This window comes from Medicago truncatula, chromosome 3 (genome assembly GCF_003473485.1).
Source record: "Medicago truncatula cultivar Jemalong A17 chromosome 3, MtrunA17r5.0-ANR, whole genome shotgun sequence".
Lineage (NCBI taxonomy): Eukaryota > Viridiplantae > Streptophyta > Magnoliopsida > Fabales > Fabaceae > Medicago > Medicago truncatula.
The window spans coordinates 24,401,897-24,426,029 of record NC_053044.1 but is presented as its reverse complement, the minus strand read 5'-3'; the positions used below and the strand labels follow the sequence as shown (position 1 = coordinate 24,426,029).

The 24,133-nt window shown below is 33.7% G+C and overlaps 2 protein-coding genes across 8 annotated transcripts; both read right to left on the bottom strand.

Moving 5' to 3' along the window:
- Window positions 1–949: 949 nt before the first annotated feature.
- Window positions 950–8,689, bottom strand: LOC25488997 (zinc finger CCCH domain-containing protein 65). Of its 7 annotated transcripts, none has more exons than XM_039831164.1 (10): window positions 8,367–8,689; window positions 6,805–7,964; window positions 6,414–6,476; window positions 5,073–5,138; window positions 4,739–4,864; window positions 3,681–3,731; window positions 3,064–3,207; window positions 1,719–2,776; window positions 1,362–1,404; window positions 950–1,210 (listed from the first exon to the last, which is right to left on the bottom strand). In XM_039831164.1, exons 1-8 carry the CDS (start codon window positions 8,518–8,520, stop codon window positions 1,850–1,852), a joined length of 2,691 nt encoding a protein of 896 aa, XP_039687098.1. In that variant the 5' UTR covers window positions 8,521–8,689; the 3' UTR covers window positions 950–1,210; window positions 1,362–1,404; window positions 1,719–1,849. The 7 variants fall into 7 exon arrangements, with proteins under 7 accessions (XP_039687098.1, XP_039687100.1, XP_039687097.1 ...); XM_039831166.1 differs by having other exon boundaries at window positions 950–1,119; XM_039831163.1 differs by lacking the exon at window positions 1,362–1,404.
- Window positions 8,690–11,079: 2,390 nt separating this feature from the next.
- Window positions 11,080–14,886, bottom strand: LOC25488996 (probable WRKY transcription factor 31). The gene is made up of 6 exons (XM_013604397.3): window positions 14,487–14,886; window positions 14,279–14,362; window positions 13,739–13,879; window positions 13,232–13,558; window positions 12,564–12,677; window positions 11,080–11,947 (listed from the first exon to the last, which is right to left on the bottom strand). The coding sequence occupies exons 1-6, from the start codon at window positions 14,679–14,681 to the stop codon at window positions 11,402–11,404; spliced, it is 1,407 nt and encodes a 468-aa protein (XP_013459851.1). The 5' UTR covers window positions 14,682–14,886; the 3' UTR covers window positions 11,080–11,401.
- Window positions 14,887–24,133: the final 9,247 nt, after the last annotated feature.

The window sequence follows — 24,133 nt, the reverse complement described above, 5'->3', positions numbered from 1 at the left end:
TAATACTTATTGGTGCCTTTAATTTGCATTATCGGAACACAAGCTGAAAGAGACATGAAAAGTCCCTTTGAATGTCTCACAAATTACATTTTTTTTAGTGAACAATTCAACTCAACTGATAAGAGAAGTATCATATGCTTTTCTATAAGCAACTTAAAAATTTTCATAATCTCAACTACTAAACTCCCTACTTCAACGATTTGTATATTCATTGTTTCATTCTATGCTTTATTCATGAGCCAGTTCAGTCAGTGAATTTCCAAAAGACTGATAACCATTGATCACAAATTGCTTTATGGTGTGAAATTATGTGAATCCTCTATTTGTACTACTACTACTACTTTATTTCATTTACTTTTTATGTTTACTTTATTTATTCCTGTTTAGTGGGGAAGGTTGAGGCTAAGGAGGAGCCAGCGAAGGGAATTAGATTTTCTTGAGTTCAAAAATTCTAAATATGCTGAATTATTAACATGTGCTGTCTGATTTTTAATTAATTGTTTGTTTAGTTAAGAGGTGATAAAAATAAATTGTGAAATAGATTTTGGTTAAAAATGAGTTTATTGCAAATTGATTTGTATTTAAGTACATATCCAATCTAAAATGCATGCACAGATATTTCTGTTACAAAATCAGGACAAAGTCTCCAGGAACTAATTTGGCCACTCATATTTTATTTTTTGGTACAGGGGTATTCATTCATATTTTTATCAGTGACTAATATGTCCTGAATTGATAATTTCCAAAGATTATTATAAAAACAAAATTGAATGTCAATTTTTTTGCAAGGACTAAAATGAATCTTTGCTCATATATAGTCTCGGAACTTTACCCTTTATATAACTCAACTCATTTCGACTCATTAGGATATCAAGGATCAAGACATAAAGTTAAAAACTAAAATGGATGAACAAAGATTGTAAACTAGAAATGATAGCAAAATGAAACGTGGAAAAAAATTGTAATATTGTATATCACAATTTACATTAAGACGATGCAGCAAAAAAGACAGATCATTCAGCCATATATTGCTCCAAACTTTTTTTTTTCTTCAGAATTTCTCTCAAAATATTTAGAAATCAGAAGTTTCTAGTACTGTTAAATACAAAATATATACACCTGCAGAATTATAAGAAACTAAGATCAAACAACTGGTTTCAGCAGCTTTTCCTGCAAAATCTTAAAAGACAGCCAATTTGCTCAAAGTTACCTGCACAAGCAAACACCAGACCAAGTTTAATAGGTACATGAATCATAGAACCAAAATTTTAAAACCAATTAACCACTTCAAAACTCAAGTCATTTCCAGAAGCAAGAATATTGCTGGTGTAAGTGACTGAAAGGTAGATGGAGAAATCCACCTTTGCAAATCTGTTGTGATAAAGAACAGCATGAGTGCATTACCTACAACGTCCGCAATAAAGTTGAGTTGTAACAAGATAAGCCAATTTACATTGTCGAGTTATGAAGAACATAACACAAGGACTATTGAAATTGAAACTGCTATATTAAAATAAATATGCTCTAAAATAACAATTGAACTAAGGATTTACGTATAATCATGTTGAATGCAATCAAATTCCAATTGTTCATTTGGTCTAAACCCATTTAACTTCAAATATAGAATGAGAAATAACCGTTATTGATAGTAAGTGCTACTGTACCTGCAATCATACCACGAGAGAAATGGAAACATAATAAACTAAACAACCCCCTACCTGGTTATCATCCAATAAGCTAGGAAGTGCCTTGATTCAAATCACCAAGAGCTTCATGGATTGAAAACAATTTTAGCAATGCTATTCTTTTTGAACTCCAAGCTGCAATTGTTTTACTTATTTTCCACTGATCATACAGGTAAAGCACCAGTAGGGCATTTCATCTTAATATTTGATTCATGCTCCGCTGCAAAAGCTAAAGTTGAAATGAGTGCCCTTTGGCCTAAGTTTGATGCTTGTTTATGACATCCAGATACTAGGCCTTCTGAGGATTGAAGTGAAACGAAGGGACTAGCAAGAAGCGTAGCTGAGGTCACAGTTGAAGCCTGAGAATTATCAGATGCCTTATTTACCTCTTGAACTGATTTACAATGGTTGTGATCCCTCAAAGAATCATCGGTTGAATCTTTCCCCAGAAACCTTGATTTCATTCGTTCTGCCATGGATTGGTTTTTGTCTGAAATCTCATGTGAGAATAGCGCAGTCTGTGGTAAATTTTGTGCAGTTATGTCAATAGCTTTTCCATGATCATCCTTATTCAGCAGTGAAACTGAATGTTCAGAGAAACCAAAATTGACTGACTGAGGCAACTTCAATATCATTTCTTGTGCAGTGGATTGAATAGAACGTTTAAAACTGCAAACAGAACCTTTGCCGAAAGAAAGAAAGTTGACTCCCTTAGGCATGACAGCTGGAATCTTTTTAGAAATTTCCGCACTATTTTGACCTTTATCTTCACATGTTCCACCGTGGACAAGATTTCCCTTGTTTGGTTGTACCGTGCCTTGTTTTGGTGTACTAGGTGATAAGTTAGCAACATTTATAAATCTAATTCCTTTGGGTGCTGATGTAGGCTTTGTCTTTGAAACGTCTGTCACCTTATGTTCTACATTGGTGTGTGAATAAATTCCCTTAGAATTGGAGTTGCTTTGTTGGACAGAACCAGTGCCATGATTATTCAGTAGTGTACTGAAATTTGTATTTCCTGACGAAAGAGAAGACTTTAACTCTGGTTTGCAAGCATTTGTAGCCGTAGGTATATCTTGGCTGGTTTGCACCTAAATGAGAAAGAGCTCATTTTAATCCAAGAGAGAATAAATATACAATGCAAATCCGTTATTTACAGTGTTGTCAATTGTGGATCGCAGAAAAAGAAGTTTGTTCAAATTCCAATATGCTACTATTTAACAACAATTTGTACAAATAGTATCACCGAACAATATTGGTTTTTCAAATTTACTATGCTATAGCGTCAGTGTAGCCGCTATATGACAACATTGATTATTTATTACGTTCGTTGACATTAAGTCATTTACAACAAGTAAAGTTGAATAGGATGTCGTACCTGGTGTGAAAACAGACAAGCATCGCCTCTATAACAGGAGCCTTTAGAGACAAAATTGGAACAAGGATAATTGAAAAGGTCATGATCATATGGACAATCATTCCCTTTCATACAAGAGCGATGATGGGCATAGTGAACACATGGCTGCAATTTCCAAATCAACAAGGTTCTGTAAATTTCTCTTGGTATTGTTACAACTTGATGAAAAGAAAGCTTAAATGTTTTTGGTCCCTGGAAAAGTTTTGTTTTTTATCCTTACGAAGATACAGCGATGAACAGCCTTTTATATTTTGATTTTTGATTCTGTTTTAGTTTCTTAAAAATTTGTTCATGTTGGAATTAGTCCCGTAATATGCAAAGTATTTGATTTTAGGCCCTCTAATACAGACAACATAAGGACTAAAACGAATATCAGACACATATTACAGGGACTAATTCCAACAAGAACAAATTTTACAGAGATTAAAACAAAAAGGAAAAAAGTGGTATATTTACAAGGATAAAAAACAAAAATTTACCGGGACTAAAACCAAAAGGTGGCATATATTTGCAGGGACCATAGACATATTTAAACATGAAAAGAATAATAGGGAGTAATATTTTAAAAAGACCAATACCTTGGACTTTGTTAAAGGAATAGCATCATGTGAGAAATTGCACTCGTCCCCCTGTCAAATTTATTTTGATCAAAGCAATAGAAAGTAAGAATTGATAGTTTTCAATAGATAGATTACACACACACACACAAAAAAAAACAAATATTGCACGAATTGCAAAAATATACTACTCTTACATTAATGATCATGATGAGGTAACCAGGGTCGGCCCAAGGGTAAGGCAAGCAATGCAATCACAAACTTAATTTTTTTTTTAAAAAAATTACTTGATAAAAAGGCCTTATATGCGTTGGTTCAGCCCTGGAGGTAACTTTCAGTTACCACAAAAACTTTCCAGGGTTCAGATAAATTCAAATGTCAAATTATATTAACTGAAAAAGAAGAACGTTTACAAAAATTTTATTCAAGTCATGAATAAGGAAATCTTCTAACATGACAAGCAAAATATCAACATGAAATTTATCTTGTTATTTAAAGACATGGCTCATTAATCCCATATATAAATGAATATTCATGCAAGTTCTATGTTCCAATTAACAAATATATAATTTTACCTTCTTATGAATCAAAAAGTTAAATGAAGCATCAATACTAGAATAACAAATTCTCGTATGCATCGTGTAATGGTACAATACAACAACAAGAACCAAGCCTTATCCCACTAAACATGCATCAAACGACGCCATAATGCTCTATAATACCATATTTCTATCCAACTCATTAATATCTAGATCTTTCTAAATAGTTTGTCTAATAGTTTTTCTAGGTCTTCCTCTCCCCCTAGTGATTTGACTACTCTCCATGTGATCTACTCTCCTTACTGCAGAATCTACATGTCTTCTCTCTACATGCCCAAACCACCTAAGTCTAGTTTCCACCATCTTTTCTACTAGGTGCTACCCCAATTCTCTCTGTAATGTCGTCATTTCTAATCCTATCCCGTCTAGTGTAACAGTATAATGAAGAATAATAAAAAGAAATTTAAAACAAGCATAAAGGTGTCATCATATAAAGTGAAGAATAAGTCGGGGTTTAATATAACTGAGTTTATAAACAACCTTATGGCATCTTCCATTCATATAATGGCGACATTGTTTAGGTTTTGGTTTTTGTTCTGGATCCAATTTTGGCCTTTTAACACCTAGCTCTCTGTTCTTTTCTGCTCTGTTCTTTCGATACTTCTTCTGCAGAGCAAATTTTATCAAATAAAGAAATCATCAGTAATACGAAATCATAGAAATAGGGATTATTCTCATAACTAGCAGAAACTTAATAAACCAATGTTGAAATGACTTCAAAGGATGTGAAATTAATTGGCTTCAAAATATATCTACAAGTTAAGGGCATTAATACATCATAAAGGAAGGTATATTGATAAAATCAGAATAATACCCTCTTTCTAGTTTTCTTCTCCTGAGAACCAGGACCACGTTTGCTCCCACTGGCATCAACCATCTGCTGCAAATGATCAATAATTCACCAAAACTATAAGCATCACTTGCATTAAAATTATTACATTTTGTCTCCCATTATGAAACTCTAAAATAATTGCCATAAGGAATTGGTTGACCGTAAAATAACTTGTCAATTATTCTGATCTTTAGTTCATTTCACCCAAAAATTGAAATAGGGCAAATAAATTGGCAAACTTAATGGAAAGAGAAAGCAATATGAAGACATACCTAGAAAATAAATCTTACCAAATGAAGTAAACAGTTACATGTTGGAAACACACAGATTTACGGGTTATTAATTTATTATTGTTCACAAATAATAGATAATCAACTGCAGTTGAAATTACCTCAAAGAAGGTTGAGTTCAGTAGCATGAGAATCCATATTAAAAGTTAGGAACAATGACACAACATCTAGAGTGAAATTGAACTTACTGAAAAACTCGAATAAGGTAACTCCGAACATGAATTAAGCTTTCAGAAAAACTCGAATAAGGGAAAGAATTGGCAACAAAAAAAAAAGTGAACAAAAACTATGTGAAGACTTATCTACAACCAAATAAATAATGAGTCACGTGTTGCAAACATGTATAGATTATAGATTTGTTGATTATTCTTCAAAGCAGAGTGCTAGCCTCACACTTTCTTTCCAATACACTCTCTTATCGTTGAAATTCAAATGAGTCTCACTATTTTGTCCATGCAATCTAATAGAAAACTATAGTGTGTAAAACTTAGAGAGCTTTTAGCTTCTCTGCTATAACTGTTTTTGTGAATTCTGTTAGATTGATTTCTTAGTCTTAGTTAGTTACATGAGGTTGAAAAAAAGTCTATTTATAGACATAAACTAACTGCCTCTAGCTGACTGACAAGCGTCATTCGGCACCTCCTAGATGATTGGCAGTTGCCAGATAACACAGTTAGACAGTTACACACGGAGAGTAATCTAGTGTGACATTCCTACTGTGGTCATTCTTATCGCAATCTATCTATACTAAGCTATTCCTTCAATACATTTTAATAAATGATGTGGGTCCCACATAAACACAGTAGAACCTATATTAATTTCAACAAATGGAAGAAAGTGTGTTGAAAAGAGTGTTAAGAGAGTGTTTTGCTAGCAATTCTCTTCATAAATAGTAGATAATGTACCAACTGATGTTGGGGTGACTTTCCGAGGAGGAAAAATCAGCTAGCCTCAAAACCCATATCACAAGGTTAGAACTTGAATGCAACATTAAGAAAGAAAATATAACAAGCCAACAATATCAGAAGAACACCTTTTTGTTTTTCTTCTTAGGATCAGGACCACCTTGTTCCTTTCTGCTGGCATCAACAATCTGCTGCATATGAACAATAATTAATCAAAGAAAAGTAAACATCACCAAGTTTTAACATTGTTGAATAGTTGTCTATATTATGGAACTCTAAATAGGATACCGAAGGATATGGTTGATGATAAAGTATTTCAGAACATTATTCCGACCTTAAATAAATTTTCCCAAACAAACTCAAAAAGGGCGATATATTAAAAATTACAAAACGAAGGATCATCATCGAATATCTTCCATTCATCATTGGTGGTGAGTACAGAACATAATGTAAAGGTAACTAAAATAAAAGGTAGGTTATCATTGCATATTGTGCTAAAATACTGGGTGAAATCCATACCTGTACTACAGACAAGTTCCCGTGAGAGGTTTCTTCCATGAATCCTTTGCGCAAGACTTGATTTTTGGTTAAAATTGGTGTATCTTGAATTGCATTTTCCATAAAGAGATTAGATGGAAAGCATTGAAAGGAGATACCCGTATTGAAAGGAGAAGACGTGTTTTCAAATGAACTCCCGGGTTTCTCAATCTCATCCAATTTCCTCTGTTCTGAAACTATAGCATCTGCAGAAGACACATCAAATGTGTTTCCATCCATTGAAATTTCTCCAGAAATTTCTCCCTCTTCTAGATCTCCTTCGTCGAGCAGAATATCGGAAGAATTTGTTGTATTTTTCACATAAATTAACGTCTCTGATTTCTCTTGATTTTGTGTTTCACATTTATCTTTCATAATTGTAGAATCCAGCAATCCACCATCTTCTGTCATATTCAACGCTTCAATATTCGTATCAAGATCTAAAGAACTATGAGTTGCTTCATCAACCTTATGACCATACTGTTCTTCCTTCTCAAATTCACCCTCTTGAATAGTAGGAAGAGATCCCACTAGAGGAAAAACCAGTGTTACCGATTCTGTTTCCTTTTGTTGTCTTTCATTGTTTATACTAGATGTACTATTAATCACGGAGTCAGAAGCTTGTTCCTTTCTTGACTCGGACACATGAAAGCCTTCCGAGTCAAGTTGATTAAGCTCCCCTTGTACTTGCGACTGCACCTCACTTACACTTTCAGACGTGTTTGTACCAGAACACAGATGTTCAACATGTTCTACTCGGTAATCCATCAAATCAACTTCACTGCCGCTATTCTGTTTCTCGCAGTTCAGGGGGATTAAACTATCATCACAAACAGGATCTTCAGCCCCTTTCACAACAAGCTCCAACTCGTCCATTATCATCTGTTCCAAATGAAAACCATATGTTTGTGTAGATGGTTCATCTACTCCCATAAGAAATTCTGCTGCATCATCTAGGACCATAGCATTGGCACTCAAATCCCTGCCCATGTCTCCAACACTTTCAATGGTCTCATGGACATCATGTATTTCCTTCAAGGGTATTGGACCCTTGGGATCCTTGACATCAGCACCAACTTTTAACTCAGAGTTCTCAGTCTCCTTTTCCTGGTTTTCTTGCCCCATTCCAACATTGCAATTATCTTGAAAGAGGAAGAAAAATTATTAAATGTTTTAACAAAGAGTGTAGCAAAAAAATATGAAAAGTGCAGCAATTAAATAGGACCTATCATCAATTTGATCCATAATAACAACCAAACAAATAGGCTTTAATTCAAAATCCAACAGGAAACTTCACAAAAAAGTTTTTACACTGAAACTACTTTCCCTCACTTTCTCTAGCAATTTCTATTCTTTTTGTCAAGTAGCCTGATGGCTAGAAATTCACCTCCTCCTAAAGCAAAAAAAAGTGGGGAGTATGGGGTTCGAACCCTGACCCATGCATATATCATTTGAGACAAGCACAAACACATATACAATACATAAAAGAAAAGGCAAAAGTAGAAGCAATAAGAATAAGGAAAATAGGGTATTCAAGAATGTACCAGGAACGTTGAGGGGTTGTTGTTGAGTTGAAACGGTGGAAGAAGAAAGGTGGGTGAGAATACGGAGAAGGGTGGTGTAAGTATGGCTGCGGAAGTGAGATCGACGGTAAGGAGGGAAAGGCATAGGGATGATTTCAGAGTCTACTTTCTCCATAACAATTCTCGATTCTAAAACCCTAAAACAAACAATTGATGAAAGAATGAGAAATTAGAGAATCATCAATTGGCTTAGAGTGAGTGAGAACCGAGATTCTGGGTTTGAAGAAGAGGGTGGCACATTGTTGGGGTTCGAGCGAGTGCGACAATGAACCACGAAAGTGAACATTTATTTTCTTCTAAATCTAAATGTTAGTTTAGCTTAACCAAGTTGTTTGGGTTCTAGTTGCAAGAAGCTCATTCCAAGAACGTATTCGGGGATTCGATTCCAGGAAAAAATACCCTCTGAAGTTTTGCACTTATGTTATTTTGATGTATATATGTATGTAGTTTTTCCAAATTCCAAAATTAATAATTAGTTTTAATATTTAACTATTAATTGTTTGTTTTTAAGAAAAAAATAATATAAATTTTTAAGTTTGGGGTGCATTTTGCACAAGTGCAAAACTTCACGAGGGGGAGAAATTGACTATTTCCTCGTTATACATTTGTTTTTTGTTTTTACAATTTAATTTTTAAATTAAGAGAATCAACTAAAAAGTCTATAAATTATGAAAAGTAGGTCAATTTAATCTCTAAATTATTATTACTCAAAAATAATATCTCTAAATTATTATGAAAAATAATAAATTTTGTTAACTTAGAGACTAAATAGTTAGATGAAAGAGTAGTAAAGATTATCCTCGTGAGTTTAACTCAATCGATAGATTAATGAATAATATATGAAGGTCCCTGATTCAAACTCCGAACACAAAAATAAAAATAGTAAAGACTTATTTTTCTTGATTTTAATATGGGCTAAATTGATGATAGAGTGATAGTTTAAGTTAATTTTTTTTTTTTTAGTTTTACATTTTTATGTTGGTTTATATGGGCTATCTATGATAAATCTAAGGAAAAATTGCTTTTTTGACATAGAATACTTCCTATTGACACAAGTAAATGACCAAATTACCCCCACGCGGTAGTTAACTGTCTTTGGCATATGCGCCGGCAGTTAACATAAGTCCATATGCCAGAGGCAGTTAACTGTCGGCGCATATGTCAGAGGCAGTTAACTACCGCTATGGATAATTTTGTCATTTACTTGTGTCAATAGGAAATATTCTATGTCAGAAAAGCAATTTTCAATCTAAGGGATGGTCTGGATTGTTGAGTTTCAAGTCTCATACCATATATTTTATAGAACTTGCGTAGAACAATTTATATAAATTTGCTCCTTCTACTCATTTAACATTGAGAAGTGTTATTTGAACAACCATTTGATTGACAATTTATGGGATAATCATAATTTACAAAGAAAAAATATGTATTTGCACGAAAATCAAAGTAATAGAGAGATAAAGTAAAAAATAATGTAAGTATGAGAGAGAAAGTTGTCACAGAAGTTGTCACAAAATGGATGTTCAAATATCATTTCTCTTTAACATTTAAGCAAATGATTCATTTTTCTACAATTGAGCTACAATAAATTTTCTTGGTAGAAAGAGTTGGAATGTGTATAGTTGTAGGGTCTTGTTAACATTTGGGAGTTAGAGGTGTCAATGCTTACTTTGATAGTCATAATGTGTTAGTTTGGATAAGAAAAATGATATTTGAGCATCCATTTGGTGACAACTTTTGTGACAACTTTCTCTCTCATACACATATTATATTTTTACTTTATCTCTCTATTGCTATGATTTCCGTGTCAATACTACTTTTCCTTTATAAATTATAGTTGTCAAATAAATTGTTATCAAATTGATTGTTCAAATAATACTCCTCTTTAGATAAGAGTCTAATCTACCATGAAAGATCAAATCATATTGACATTGGATTCAATATTATGAGATGTTTTACGTATAAAAGATAGCCACTCTAAACAACCAATGTATATGTTGACCAATCAAAAAGTCACTATAAAGTTCAAACATAGTTTGTCTTGTTCTTTGGTCCAATTTTTCTTTGATATTTTTTGTATTGTTTTATATTCCCTTATTACCATAATAACAAGACCAATCTTTGCTTTTGAAATTGAGATTATCCCTCTTGCACAAAGTGTTCTTGAGTATGATATTATATTATATTATTTTTAATGAAAAATCTAGTTTTGAGGATAAAATATGGTCTTGTTAACCAGTGTTCTAAGAGCACTATTTAAGAAAATCAAAAATATAATTTTTTATTGGAAATAACAATTTTTTAACTTTTAAAAAGTTGAATTCACCACTTTTCATCACTTTCCAACAAGATATTTCTATTTTTGTTCCTTTAACCAATGTCTCAAGGATTCTATTTAGCATTTCCCATAGAACATAAATGGCATTCCAACCAAATACAAACTCATTAATATAAAGTGAGCTAATACATGGAGAACGATCCAACTTTTTTTGACATGAAGAGGATAATTAACTTTCAAACAAATTTAGTTTATTAAATATTTGAATGCATTTTCTCACAATTTTCAGTTTCATTTTTTTTTTAAATAAAAGTGCATTTAACTATTATCTAATTGGTTTGGAAATTACAGTACTATGCCAAATTTTGCATGTCTAATTCTAGATCACAAACATAGTTCAAATGAATAGTAAAGGCAACAATTAATCAATGTGAGATCATTATAATCCTAAAGAATGACTGGAAATAAGTTCTCCATCTATCCAAGAGGATAGGAAAAATAAAAAAACTACCCATTCCCAACACAGTCTTAAATTGTGGTTGCAACCGCAGTTGCAGTTATGCTGTTAACCTTTATAGTAAAAATACCGACACATACAGCCAAAATTTTAGTTGCGATGCCAATAAAGAGAGCTCAGAAATCTTTATACGGCTGCCAAAATTGCGGTCGCGGACTGCAATTTAAAACCATGCTTAATATTGCAAGTGAAGTCTTTAAATTATGATTTATTGCAATTCTGGTCTCCACTTGTACCATTGGTAGTACCATTATTATTTGGATTTGAATTACTTCCAACGATGGAAGTTATGGCAGCAACTAAAGCAGAAGTGAATTTCGGGTCAGAAGTCATAGCAGCTGTTGCAGCACTAACTGTATCAACAAATGAAGCATTTTCCATTCCAAAAATATTTGAACCTGACATAAATTTCTGAGCCAAAAAGGGATGAAGGAGGTTAAACTGTCCTTGTTGTAGTTGTTTTTGTGAGGAATTATTGATAGCTTCTTCAGTTAGATCTAACGTGATAGTTGGAAATGGAGCTGAAGCTGAGAGTGTTGCCATGGTGTGTGAACAAGGGAGTGATCCACTTTCTAATATTGTTGGATTTATTAAACCATCTACACTTGTCATTGGTCCTGAAAGTAGCATTGATGCTGCTGATGTTGTTGTTGATGCCATTGCTTTTGCTGTTGGTGGTAGAGCATGGTTATGTTGTCCTTCATATGTTGTTACCAAAACACTTCTATCTTCAGCACATCTTTGAACCTATATTTAATAAAGAATCATAATTAAAATGTATAAGTTAATTTGTGTAAATTCATCTAAAGTACTTTAAAAGCCACCCTCGAAGAGTTTATTTTATGGGAGCTTCTACGGTGCAGTCATGAAACTGACTTTTTTGAAAAAGTTAATTTTAATCTTAATGTTTGATTCATTTTTAAATTGTTGATTACTGATTAATAATCAATAGTAATTCATTTAGTAATGGTTGCAACATCTTGAACTTACGGCTACTATTTTATCGTGAGAATCTTTAACATGCAAACAGAGTTGCTGATATCATATGATAGTCTTTAAGTGTTATCCTTTATGGAGTGTTACACTTAAAACAAGGTAGGATAAAATTAGATTAAATGTATTCTTGTTAATCTGATGAATTAATGATACCATGGGGACTGAACTTTTGATGTCACTCTACAAACAGTGGGGTGTTACTCACAACACTTTTGATTCAACAGTGTTAACTTCACCAGAAAAGTCATTCTCATGACTTTACCATAGAATTTTCCTTATTTTTATACATGAAAATATAAGGGTCGAATTTAAACTTCTATAAAAGTATGTAATCAAATTTCATAAAAGGTAGAGAGATTGTATATACTTGCTTCCGAACTGGACAAGCAGTCCCCATTGTGCAACGATAATAAGCTCTTGGACATGGGTTTCCCTTTGCCATCTTCTGTCCATATTTTCTCCATTGACATCCATCTGAAATCTGTGATACATTATTCGATCAAAAAGAAAATTAGTCTAGCAGCAATTGCAATTCATATACCACACAATATTGTTGCATTCTCCGATATGTATATATAGACACACACAATATACACTAGTATATAGACAAGTTTTATGGCGGACTAGTTCGATAAATGTTGTGTGGACTGGTGTTTGAAAATTGTTCAAAACTTGTCCAAAACATTAATGACGCCGTCCTCTAGAAGCAGAGGCTCAATATCCTTTTGTCCGCACAACTTAAAAGAGACTTGGTTGCCATCAATTTGAAAATCTCGAGAGAATCACCAAATTTGAAATAATGACCAGAAATTTGAGACAAAAAATAAAATTGCTCACTGAATTTAACACTTAGGGACCAAGTTAGAGACATATTTTTCCTTTTTCCGTCGCTATTTCAACTTTTTCTATTAGTTAGAATTCACCAACTATCCATCTATGCTAAAATTTGTTAATTAATTAGATGTGAGATATCATTAATTGAAAAGTTTTGAAAGATATAAACAAGCATGATTAGCTAATTAATTTGATACTAACCATATTAGCTTCCGATCTTGCTCTAACCGAGACACGAGCTTTCTTGATCATTGATTCTGATGCTTGATCATCAACACCATTGAAAGAATTCAGTCTTGGAACTTGGTTTGATAATGCTTTATTAGATGGTGAATTCTCATGATGATCTTCTTCCCTTTCAGTCTTCTCTTGTATAACTCCATTGTTGCATAACTTTTGAGTACTCTTTTTATCGCACTCCATCAAGTCAACCATGTTTTTTCTCTCTTGTGAAGGTTCACCCATGTTCAAGAATGGCCTTAGAATCATATTCATACCATTCTTTTCTTCAGTTGCTTCATCATTAGTCTATACAAAACCAACGATGAGTGGTCGATTTGTAAGAACAAAATCTTATAATAAATTATACTTTAAACTTTAAATCCAATATAATTAAATTATTTTCAATATGATTATAATTAATTATTTTTCCTGTAATTAAATCCGGCAGAACTAGTTGATTTAATTTAAAAGAAAGAATAGAACTACCTCATGTTTATTCTGTTTCTGCTTCAGCTGCATAATATGCTCTTCTAGGGCATTGTGATCAATTCTAAGCCTATCAATTAGCTCTCTTAAACGTTGATTTTCAGCATTCGTTTCGTGCAATTTAGCTACCACAACAGCATACTGTATACACAAAAGGAAAAATATATTCTTAATGAATAAGAAATGACCTTGTTGCCATAGAGAGATACTATTTAAACATCTAAAAGATGACAACGTATTTGATGCATATACAAATACATCATTTATAATTATCTGACAACATGTCCTCTTTTTTATTACAAAGAGGGCCGAAGCCAAGTTCGTCCATGGTGTAGAACTCATATCACATATACAATCCAATATGAGATTGTAAAGCTCAATGCAAAAGAAGAATGATCATGTGATGGATGATAGAAAAAATATAGAAAGATGTATGTTGTGATAATGTGAAAGAAAATAAAAACCATTCTTAACATGTATATTCATATTTCTTCAAAAAATCAAAACAATATCTATAGATGAACACCAAGAAAAACATACCTCATTTTCGTTCCTTGCATTGGAATATTCTCTATCATCCAGTTTGTTGCTAGGAGAAATCTTTGTGAGAAGATCTAAACTAGTCTACAAAATCAAAGTGGAAGATCTAAATTAGTAAAAAAAAATATATTGCAAAGTGGAATATCTAATGAAATTAATCAAATAATTATGGGTTCAATTTATTTTTGCCAAAATATACATTACATACATCTACGTGATGATGCTCCATTTGGTGTAGTGTTAGGTCATTAACTGGACTCATTTTCTTCTCTGCAAAGAAATCAACCTCATCCATAATTAGTCGTTTTCCATTAAAAGACATGACTCGAGAAGAAGAAGAATGTGGAACTTCAACAACCCTAGAATTTCCTATAGCATCATTGCAAATGACTTCTTCTTCCATATTGTGATATAAATAATAATAATAAATTAAGGAGAAAGTGTTTGAGAGATAAAGAAAGTGGTTAGATGAGTATCAAAGGAGAGTCCTCTATAGCTCTAACAATAGTATTCATGCCCACAAATTTGTTTTAAAGAAAAAGAAAGGTGTGTGGAGATTATAAGAGAGAGGGTTTGATTCTTATTAAGTTGAAGTCATAGTTTGTGAGATGCAATGGACTCGGCAACAAAAATGGTTAGCTTGGACTAAGACCAAATATTAATTTACTCCAAACAAAAATGATGAATATTGAAAATAATATTAAAGATTTGGGAAATGAGGTAAGATGATGCGTATTACTTTCCACATGGCACTCTTTCATAGGTTTTCTAAGTAAACAAGGAGAAAATTGTTGGAGGGAGGACATGTGTTTGAGACAGTACTATTTATTTTTTAAGGGAGGCAGTACTATTATATAGTCAACAAAACCTTATATATATATATATATATATATATATATATATATGGATTTGTGATATTAATTTAGTTTTTTTTCCAAAACACATTTAGATCGATGGTAAGGAATCTCTTTCAACTTAACGTTATGACTTAAATTCAACATTGAGAATGCAACACTGGTAAAATCTTTTAGAGAGAATGGTAAAAGATATATGGTTCACACTAAAAATTAAAAAATAAATAGATTAGGGGAATACACAACCTATCAATTGTGGAATTTAGACTTGAATCCAAATCATAGTGGGTGTGGGTGGAATGTTCAACTATATAGGACAACCACATTGTTTATGAGATTAATTTATATTTTTCTAGCACATTGTTTTATTGATCGAAATTCACATGAGTTCCACTGAATTTATATAAGAGCAACATTATTTGGCGGGAGTCAGACTCATGTGAATCTATATTATATATATAAAGAGAATAGATGGTTTTGGGGTAGTTTTTTCACTTACAATTATATTCTTAAATAAATTTGTCTATAAGAATGTTACATTGTTCTTGTCAATCAAAACAGTAAAAATTTATATTGTAGCAATATTCTTGGTGTTATCGAAAAAGTTCTTTATAGTTTGTCACAATAAGAAAATGTAAAATATCTATACCTAAAATTTTAATTAAAATCAAAATTTTGTAAATATTGTCGTTCATAATTTGTTCGACTAGCACAACAAAAAGAGAGAAAAGACGTGCACAAAGTGTCAGTCTGAACGCTAGTTTTAAATGATGAGAGTGTGCGTTAGAAAATGCGTGATAGAGTGTGATACTAGTGTTGATGGGACAAATTTATTCATAAGTTAGAAGCTTCTTGGGTTTAGCAGGTTATTATCCGAGATTTATCATGAAATTTTCTAAAATTGCTTTACCTTTTACACGTCTTACCAGGAAGGATGTGCCTTTTATTTGGGATGAAGAATGTGAAAATAGTTTCAGAAATTTTTAAGTTGCATGGTGTTTCAGTCAGTATTGTATCGGGTAGAGATCCAATTTTCGCTTCTCACTTTTGGAAGGCTTTTTAGAAAGCTTTGGAAACTCGATTGAAAATGAGTATGTCACATCATCCTCAGACGGATGGTCATTCAGAAAGGACTATCCAGACTTTAGAGGATATGTTACGTGCGTTTATCCTTGAAGATGGAGGAATTTGGAGTAATCATCTACCTCTAATTGAGTTTTCCTAGAACAATAGTTACCATTCCAGTATATGGATGACACCTTATGAGTCATTATATGGTACGAAATGCATAACTCTCTTGTGTTGGGAAGAGGTCGGAGACAAATATATCTTGGGGCCAAAGATTGTTCAAGAGATTACTATGAAAATTAAGTCTATTTAGGAGAAGATAAAAATGGCACAAAGTCGTCAGAAAAATTATGCAGATAAGAGGCGAAGGCCTTTGGAATTCAGTGAAGGAGATCATATGTTCCTGAAGGTTACGCCTAAGTTGGGATTGCGAGGAGTATTCATAACTAAGAAACTTAGCCCGGGATATATTGGACCATTTCATATACTCAGAAGTATCGGTTTAGCAAATTATTAGTTAGCCTTGCCCCCAACTATGTGAGGATTGCATGATGTACATGTGTTACATGTTTATCAACTAATGAAGTTTATTCCAGATATATTCTTTTCATCCAGTATAAATGGAAACCATAGATTTGGAGTCAGATTTGACATTTTAGCCAGAACTAGATCAAATAGTTGATCATGATGTCAGATCCTTAAGGAGCAAAGAGATTCCTATAGTGAAAGTTTTTTGGAGAGGTTTGCCCATTGGTGAAGCTACGTGGGAGCTGGAATCAGATATGTTGAAGAGCTATCGCAGTTATTTTTAGGTAATTTGTAGATTTCGAGGATGAAATTTTATTAGAGGGGGTAGAATGTAACATGTAACACCCTCAAATTTCACATGCAATATTTAATAATAAATGAACAGATAAATACAAGGTTCAAGATGCTACGCCTTCAATAATTAAAATCATGCATAATTAATTTTCATAAAACAGTCGCAACGGATTCATAAAGTAAAACAACATGAAATCATTGTCTCGACATCTCAAAATACGTCATAATAAAACATCAGGATTTCTAAAAATTAATCCAACAGATGAGATAAACAAAATCCCGACAAGATCCTAATCAGAGCCAACAACTAGACTTCAAGCGCAAAAACATAAAAGCGAGGAAGCCTGAAGCTATTATCGGGTCCTCACGCCGATCACGCGTCCTCAATCATGCATGTCTACACGACGACATATATGGCATAGGTTGAAACCTGAAAAAGGGTGAGAAATACTCAACAAAGAAAATCATGAACATAAGAATAGTTTTAAGGCAACAACAACATACATATGATACAATTCAATAATCAAGATTTATTCTCATGTATATCCTTTAGTTAAACAAACATATTTAATTCTCAATCATGGACATAAGATATTAGAAGTTAATGCACCATCATTTGATCACCTTTCTCATCATAAACACACAATATTCACATGTATTCTCATCTAATTATTTCAAATTGGTACTAGTAAATTCAAGTATAAACAAGAAAGTCATCATCATCAAATAAATCGTTAAGTTGAATGCACCTCATTCAAACATATTCACCATTTAAGAGTTCACCAAGAACACACAACATTCACATCATAGTCACCAATCACGAATTACATAGATTCACATAGTCAAGTACATATTGTTTACACTTCAGCACCATCACCAAAACAACAATCGTCAAATGAACACAAATAGTCATATGTGCAACATCACACAAATTCATCAAACATAAAACTCTCAAGTAGACACATATGCATGCTACGTACTAGACATGATTCTAGATGCATGCGGTATCATTCTTTAGATGTCGGAGTTCTGTTACCGATTGATCCCATCATCACTTAGATATTTAATATCTCACACATCTTGGATATTAATTATCTTATCATCTTCACTTAGACTTGACCATGTATGCATGAACATGTGACTCAACAATGCATATATCCATACAATACAACACACGTCATTAACATCATCACTTGATACACACACACACACACACACACACACACACACACACACACACACACACACACACATATATATATATATATATATATATATATATATATATATATATATTCATCATCTATATACATCAACAACAATTTCATCATTATTATAACATCATCAATCAAAACATATAATTATATCAACATTTGTTTTCATTATCTCATAAGAAAATTTACCATCATCAAGTGTATTTTTGTCTCAAGTGTATTTTTGTCCTTTCAAGCCATAACAATTTTGGATGTTAAATCAATTAAGCATTTAATTGTCATGTGTTGTTCTTGCGAAATCGGAATCGATTCGGTTGATGATTGACGTTCTGGATAAATCCAGTAATTGTTGTTGTTGATTCGTGAAAATGGAGTTCACGTTTATGAGTTTCTGGTGAATTAGTGGTTGTTGAAATCAAAATCGAAAATGATGGGTGATTTGTGAGATGGAATGGATTCGGTTTGATGTATGAGTTAGGAAATTGTTTACGAGACTGGATTTTGTTCATCCGTGTTCTTCATTTTCTTGCAATTTTGCTGTTTGATTCGAAAATTAGGGAAAAGGGAGAGAATTAGGGTTTGTGATGATTGATAGCGGTTGCTGCTGTCAGTCTCTGTACAGTGATTGGTCCCTCAACAATGTAATAAATGCAGGCTACTTATAGTACTCTAAATTAGGGTTTTGAAATGAAAGACCAATAGATTTTGGACACCTGGACAAGGATTAAAGAAAGGACCTAAAGACTTTAAAGGACATTTTGACCTTGCAGTAAAATAAATCCTCTTAAAAACAAAACTAAATACGCGACCAAAGGAAAAAAGATAATAAAAATGGAAACAAATAAAAATAGGAAAAAACATGAAGTAAAAAAAGAAAACTAAAATAAAGAGAATTAATAATAATAAAGATAAAATAAATGAATTAAAAAAAATGTAAAAATGTCCCTTTCATCAACCAAAATGAGGTATTTCAAAATACCTCCCTGCCGAAATTTCGTTTGAAACAACGAAAATTCTCGGCTTTAAAAGTACGAATAAAATGGATAAAAACAGATAAAAGTGGTCAAAATTTGGGGTATGACAAGATGCATCCATGCTGCATGTGGTTTTAGACTTGCTCATCGATCTAAACATATAGCTTGCAAAAAGTGGGTTGTGCGGATTATGGAAATTGAGAGCAATTTTTTCATAGAAATTGAAGAATATTTACTCAAAAGGGGAAAAGGAGCAACAACGATTGTTGTAAGGATTAAAGTTTGTATCACCCTATTTGTGAAAAGAGAGAATATATATAGGAGCAGCAGCGACTGCTGTAAGGGTTTGAGTTTGTACACGTGATTGACCATAGTGAATGAGTTGGCCACGGTTCAGAAGAAGCATCTAGAATTCTAGATCTAGGTTTTTCAATTTTTTTTTTGGTGGTGTATGACTCAATTCCACCTAATATTATATTATATAAAATGTATTAATAAATTACTTGACTAATTTGGGCTTTGAATATTTTTGTTTAAATAACAATTTTTTAAAGTTTTTTTTACCAACTTACATACTTCTTAGCGTCTTTTAAATTGACCATTTTATCTCGTTTGACTTTGTAATATATGAAGTGTAACTGACGTTTTCGCACTATACAATCCAAATTGTATTTACTCAGATTTTTTATTACTTGACATAGTTATTAAAATGACATATATTAAAATAACATAGGCTTTAATATGTGTTTTGTCCATGCAATTAGGGGTCATTTAAAAATTGGTACATGTAATCGTTAATCCTGGCAAATTACCCTTGCAAACCTTAATCATTTAAAATTTCGTCCCTTGACCCACTTAATCACCGCCACGTCAGTAATATGGCTTGAAATGACAAAAATACCCTTGAGACTATCAAATGAACGTGAAATTACCATACTATCAATTTGAATTTCTTGTAATTAAAATTTGATCAACCTCATCTTATTTTTTTCTCATGCCTTGAGGCCTCTTATCTCTTCTTAAAACCATTTTCAAAAAATTTAAAATCAATCCAACTCACCAAAGAAATTCTTTAGGGGAACTGCATTGGTTTTGATCCCAAATCTTTTGGATATGTAGGCAAAGGAGTTAATCCTTCCAAATCAAATAAAAACAACAAAAAACATACTTCTTCTCCCTTCATTCTTTCACTTAGACCTTTAGGCAATAATTTTCAAATAAGCAAATTAATTTAACACAAGATAAATTAGGCAAGAGGTTCCTACGAAGTACCGTAGACGCTTAGGATGCCAGCACCTTCCCTTCGCGTAATCAACCCCTGAATCCAAAGTCTTAAGGGTTTTTACTCACTTTTTTCCCTTCCCACGAATAAAAGTTGAGAGTTCAAATATTGAAGGTTCAAAATCAATTAATGGTTTGATACCCGAATTTCATGAGCACACATCTTATGTTGGAGATCTGTTGTTACAAAGTTTGTGGAGGGTGACTTTTGTTTCCTTGTCATCTCCTACATGGTTTAATGAATCCATAGACAATAATTTTATTATTTCATCGAGTGTGATTTCCTTGATTAATTATGTCACAAGGTTTGTGCCTTAACGATACTTTTATTTATACTTATAAAAGTCACCGTGATTCTAAAAGTTATAGAATCACGGTGAATTTTATAAGTATAAATAAAAGCATGTCGGTGTTAAGACACAAACCTTATGACATAATTAATCAAAGAAATTACACTTGATGAAATAATAAATTTTTTGTTTAAGGATCCATTAAACCATGTAGGAGATGACAAGGAAACAAAAGTCACCCTCCACAAACTTTGTAACAACAGATCTCCAACATAAGATGTGTGCTCATGAAATTCGGGTATCAAACCATTCATTGGTTTTGAACCAATGATATTGCTACAACACATTGCATGCATGGTGTAAACTAGGACATGGTTTTGGTTTTGTCTATAACACTACTCATGTTCATATCAAGAGAAACCAAAGCAAAATTACAACACTACAAATTGAAGCTTTTTAGTCGTAAAAGAAAATTGGTCAGCTTGCAACTTGCATACACACACACGCGGAACCACGGGCGCATGATTCAAAATGATACACACGTTAGAGAACAAAGATTCAATTGAGCACTTCTTTGCCTATAAATACCAAGCATACTACAAGGTAGAAGGCACCGAATTTTTGAGAAAGCAGCAAGCGTACAACATAATTTTTTTTTTTCTGACCCTTTTTTTAAAAAAAAAATTCAGGTCTGACCCCCTTTTGAATTTTTTTTCCAAATTGACCCACTTTTGGTTTTTTTTTTGTCTTATTCGCCGTTCCCGCCATCTGAAACGGCGGGACTGGCCAGCGGTCTGACAGCCGTCGCGTCAGGCGGTGCGTTTTCTTTTATAATTTTTTTTTCATTCCCGCCATTTGGACTGGCGGGACCCAATTTATATATATTTTTTTTCGTTTTTTCTTTTTTCTGGCAGCATTGTTTTACTTTTTTTTTTTTGAACAAATATCATTTTTTTACATTAAAACACAACAAATAATAATGATAGATAAAAATATATTAATTTATTTGAACACATAATACATAACGTTATTAACTACCGATTATTTAAACTCGGACAATTTCTCCTAATATGACCGGTATGCCGACACAACCCACACCGTCTCGGTGTCGGAGTCCTCTCCACCACCTCCTCGTCCATTTCAGTCCTTATGCGGGTACTATTGGGTCGACCTTTCTTTAGTCTTTGCATGTTTGGATTATGGCAAAGCACGAGACCGTCGTATGGAAGCCAATAACTCTTGTCGTGGACTACTTTGAAGGCTGTGTTGTAGATGGAGTAAACACTCTCGTTTTTGAACACAGGTGGAATAAGGGTTGTGTAGTCATGGCGAAATGAAGAACACGCGGCTATGACATGAGAACATGGCAAATGTAAAGCTTGAAATTTCCCACAATCACACCACCCCGCTCGTAGGTCCACTTTGAAAGTTCTCATTGGCCTTCCCTCCCTGTAGTTGACGGTCTCACAAACTGAGAAGGTATACCTTTCTCGGTCAAACTGTTCGACATGATGGGTGTTGGACTTAACAATGTCATCTTGAATCGCATTTTGGCAATATTCACTGAACAAATCTCCGGAACCTACCCTTGCAAACGCTTTTTGAGGCATATCAGCAAAGAGACATGCCAGCCTATAGTAGGTTGATTGAACTATAGGTGTAACAGGTAGGTTGCGTGTTCCCTTAAACACGGAGTTCCACGACTCAACGATGTTGCTTGTCATGTGGCCCCATCGTCGACCCTCATCATATGCTTGAGTCCACTTTTCTTTCGGAATATTGTCCACCCAATCTAATGCACGCTGATTTGCCTCATGGATTACACCACGATAGTAATCGAACAAGGGTACGTTTAGGGCATATCTTGCATGTTAAGAAAAAACAATTAGTTAGATAGTGAACTTATTTAATAATAGCACGATATAAAAAAAACTGTAACATAATATTCTTACCCATATTATTGACAACATCCTTAAGATCTCCATCCTTGATTGTCCTCATGAAATTCTGCTTAATGTGTCGAATGCAGTACACATGAGCTGAACCAGTTGCTTGCCAACCATTCCTTGGGTCATTGAATGCGCTTTTAATTGATTCATGTCTGTCGGAGACCATGCAGACAGATATTCCCTTTGTGACGTGCCTTCTTAGATTTTTCAAAAAAAAACTCCAGCCCTCCTTTGTCTCACCTTCGACAAGCGCAAAGGTGATTGGAATCGTTTTGTTGTTTCCATCTTGTGCTACCGCAAGCAACAATGTTCCTTTGTACTTGCCATACAACCACGTCCCGTCGACATGGACAACTGGTTTGCAATACTTAAACCCATGGATGCATGGATAGAAGGCCCAAAATAGACGATGAAATTGTGTCTCTCCATTCTCGCCAATTTGCGTTTTTAAATCGAAGACGGTCCCTGGCATTGTCTCCTTCATCACATTCAACCATTGCGGAAGATCATTTTATGATTCCTCCCATTTCCCATAAATAGATTCGATGGCAGTGTTCTTTGCTAACCAAGCCTTTCGATACGTGGTTGTGTAGTTAAAATTTTCTTTGATGTGCGCAATGATCAATTTTGGCATTACCGAGGCATCCGCATGCACAAGTGTTTTGATGCTTTGGCTTATAATCTTGTAGTTGAGCTTGCGATGATCCTGCGACATTAAAGTCGATGTGCAATTGTGTGGACCCATCATGGTCCCAATCTTCCATTTGCCAGTCTTTTTTCTAAAGGAAGCTCTCAACTTAAATTGACAAGTCTCGAGGGTACATTGAATGACATATCTTGTTGGATCTGAGTGTATAACATCGTAATCCAGCGATTGTTGAATGCGGAAAGACTTGATTGCATGCAAATAATCTTCTTTGTTGTGAAATGTCATTCCTTGCTGAATAGCCCCATCGACAGGAACATTCGTATTCCAGTGATCGTCGGTAGGCAGAGCATGATATGCATCAACGTCAACGTTACACATATGCAGCGGGGGACAGTAAGCGGCTGTGATCGGCACTGCCTGTAGCGGTGGTTGTGGTTGTGTGCCAGCCATAATGCTCCTCCAAATATCTTCTTCTTCATTTCTGTTTTCATGTTCGTCTTCTTCATCTGCATCATGTTGAAGTGTCTCGTCTTCTTCACTTTCACTACTAGCTTCTTCTTCTTCATCTTGAATGGTGTCTGGGATGTCTTCAAATTGACGAGTGAAAAGATCTTCTAGGCGGGTTTGTGTTTGTGGTTGCGTTTGCGTTTGCGGTGGTGGTTGTGAAGATGAGGGTTCAAATTCATATTGTGTTTGTGAGAACGGTTGGGTGTACGGTAATTGTTGTGATGAAGATGGGTGTTCAAACTCGTAT